The following is a 2,782-nucleotide window of genomic DNA, read 5'->3' on the forward strand; positions in this document are numbered from 1 at the left end:
AAGGGAATAAGACCCAATGTATTTTCTTCATAGGTTCAAATCCGTCCTTGGAATTTAAGCGATAGTGATTTTGTGATGGATGGTTCTCAGCCATTGGATCCCCGGAAAACAATTTTTGTTGGAGGTGTTCCTAGGCCACTAAGGGCTGGTAAGCAGAATATTAACAAATTTTGTTTTTTCAAAAAATCATTTAAATATACATTAGTCCATTCAGTAGGGAGTTGGTGGTTATTGTGTGCATGGTACTATAGGCCAGGGCAGGGGAAGATTCCTCCTATTCCAAGAGTTGGTGACTGCAGAATTCTGAGGCAAATTCTGAGAACCTTCCTTGAAACTCACAAGTCATTGGAGAATTGTGCAATTCTTTGTCTCATCTATCAGTATTAACACAGTAGATAACTCCAAGGAGACTCTATAAGAAGAATATGATTTCTTAAGTATAACTCTCCGTAATATGAGAATTTTGGGTCTGTTTATTTTATGTGTGTTGATTCTGGTATCTGAAGAAGAAACATGGAATATTTTTCTCTTTTATCTATATTTTGACCATTAACTAAAGTCGCACCTTAGATAAGTGAGTGATAAACTTCTGTTTATCAGGAACCAGAAATCTACCAAAAGATGTCATATAGGAACATAATTATAGATGTAAAAGCCTACTGTATATGCAAGTTATGTGGTACCATGTGCCATGTGAAATATCTTAATGATTCCATCACTGAGAACATCCTCTTCCAGCCTGGGAGATCTGTGTTAAAGAACTGTTCACACACATCACTTATAGAACACAATGACTGCTACAAAGAAAGACTACAGGGAATAGAAGAACATATAGCAAAGGAATGTGGTATAGTCTGGTATCTTGAGTATATTTGTATTTGAGCTGACACATAAAGATCGAACAGAAGGAGTGGGGTTGGGGCAATAGGGTTGTGAGGAGTGTGTGTCAGACAAAGGGAATCGCTTACTTAAAGGTCTTTAGTGAAGGGAAGCAGGGTGTCTTGGAAGGACTGAAAGAAACCCAGAGTGGCTGGCTTGGAATACGAGTGAGAGGGGAAGGACACAAGATGACATTGAAAAAATAAACAGGAATCAGATCATACAAATATAATAGGCTAATCTGATATTTATCCTCATAGCAAGGAGAAACCATTGAAGAATTTTTAAGCAAAGAAGAGACATTGTATTTCCAGTTTTGAAAGATCATTCTGGCTAGTCACTGGCTCATGGAGAGGGAAGCAAGGTTGAGAGTAGATAGGGGTAGACCAGTTTAGGACCCTGTTATTGCAGTCTAGGGAACAGACAGTGATGGCTTGGATTAGCAGTAGCAGGGGAGAAAGAGCCAAGTGAACATATGTCACAGATATTTATGAGGTTAATGCAAAGGCTGAATCTCAGTTTTCAGTCTTAGGCTATTAGGTGGATAGTGGTACCTTTTACTGAGACATACGGAACACTGGAGAAGGAGCAAGTTGAGAGGGAATGTTGTGGTCTTGGTTTTGAGCACAAGTTTGTGGCACCATTCAAAGCTCCCAAGCAGAAATATCAATTAAAGCATGTGGTATCTGGTATGTTCTTTTAAGAGAATCACTCTTTCTACTGTTTGAAAATAAATTGGGAGGGCAAGGGTCAAAAGCATAGAGAGAAGGCTGTTGCCACGAACCAGAAGAAAAATGACGTTAGCCTGAAACAGGGTATTAGTGATGGAGGTGGGGAGATTGGATTCTAGATACGTTTTGAAAATCAAGTTCACAGGATTGCGTGTGCAGTGGGAGAAAAGAAAACAGAAAGGATGAAGCCAAGGATCCTGACTTGGCAACTTCATCCTTTCCATTGTTTACTAACTGGGTCAGCAAAAACTCAGTGGAGCAGGTATAATGGGATGGGGGAAAATTATGAGTTCCATTTTTAACACACTGAATGTTGCAGTGTCTGTTAAACATCAATATGAATTACTCAGTTCAGTTGTATATGTGAGTCTGGAATCCAGGGGAGAAGTCTAGAATGGAGATATGAATGTAGGAGCTTGAAAACATATAGATGATATTTAAAGCCATGACACAGGATAAAGTCACCAAAGCCAGGAGTGTGGATAGAGGTGCAAGGACCGAAATTTAGGTTACTCTGACATTGCAAATAAAGGAGTTGAGGATAAACTATCAAGGAAGACTAAGAAAAATTTATCAGTGAGGTAGGAGGAGAATTAGTAGAATAATGTATCCTGGAAGCCAGATGGGGAAAATATTTCAAAGAGAAGGAAGGGATTAACTGTGTTCAATGCTGCTTACAGGTAGATTGGCCATTGTACTTGGCAGTGGGAAAGTGACCTTGGCATGAGAAATTAAAATGGAATCATGTTGGCGATAGTCTCATTAAAAAGGGTCGAATAAAGATGGAAGGAGAATAATTAGGAAGTACAGGAAAAATTTTTGAGGAATTTGGCTGTAAAGGGGAACAGAGAAATGAAGCAGTTGCTGAGAAGGAGAAATAGGATTATGAGAATTTTTTTTTTTAAATATGGGACAAATTACACTTGGGAATGATCCAGTATGAGTGGAAAACTAATGGTACAGAGAAGGGAAAGGGGAAAATTGCTGAAGCAATGTCCTTTCATAGTGAGAGCATGTGGGATGTAGAATACGAGTGAAAGTATTGGATTTAGAAAAGAACATGAAACTATTTCTCTATAGTAACCAGGACAGAAGACAGAATAGATAGTGGGATTAGTACTGGTAAGTGGGTAGGTGTAGTAGTGGTGAGTATAACTTTATATTTTTTTAAA

The 2,782-nt window shown here is 38.6% G+C and overlaps 1 protein-coding gene across 1 annotated transcript in view; it reads left to right on the top strand.

Moving 5' to 3' along the window:
* CPEB2 (cytoplasmic polyadenylation element binding protein 2) overlaps positions 1-2,782 on the top strand; it is a 62,117-nt gene that overhangs the window by 54,283 nt on the left and 5,052 nt on the right. The window contains exon 9 of the mRNA XM_012638397.1: positions 34-144. Within this exon, the coding sequence (XP_012493851.1) occupies positions 34-144 (111 nt within the window). The remainder of the gene's footprint in view (positions 1-33; positions 145-2,782) is intronic.

This window comes from Propithecus coquereli, unplaced genomic scaffold, assembly GCF_000956105.1.
Source record: "Propithecus coquereli isolate 6110/MARCELLA unplaced genomic scaffold, Pcoq_1.0 Scaffold13, whole genome shotgun sequence".
NCBI lineage: Eukaryota > Metazoa > Chordata > Mammalia > Primates > Indriidae > Propithecus > Propithecus coquereli.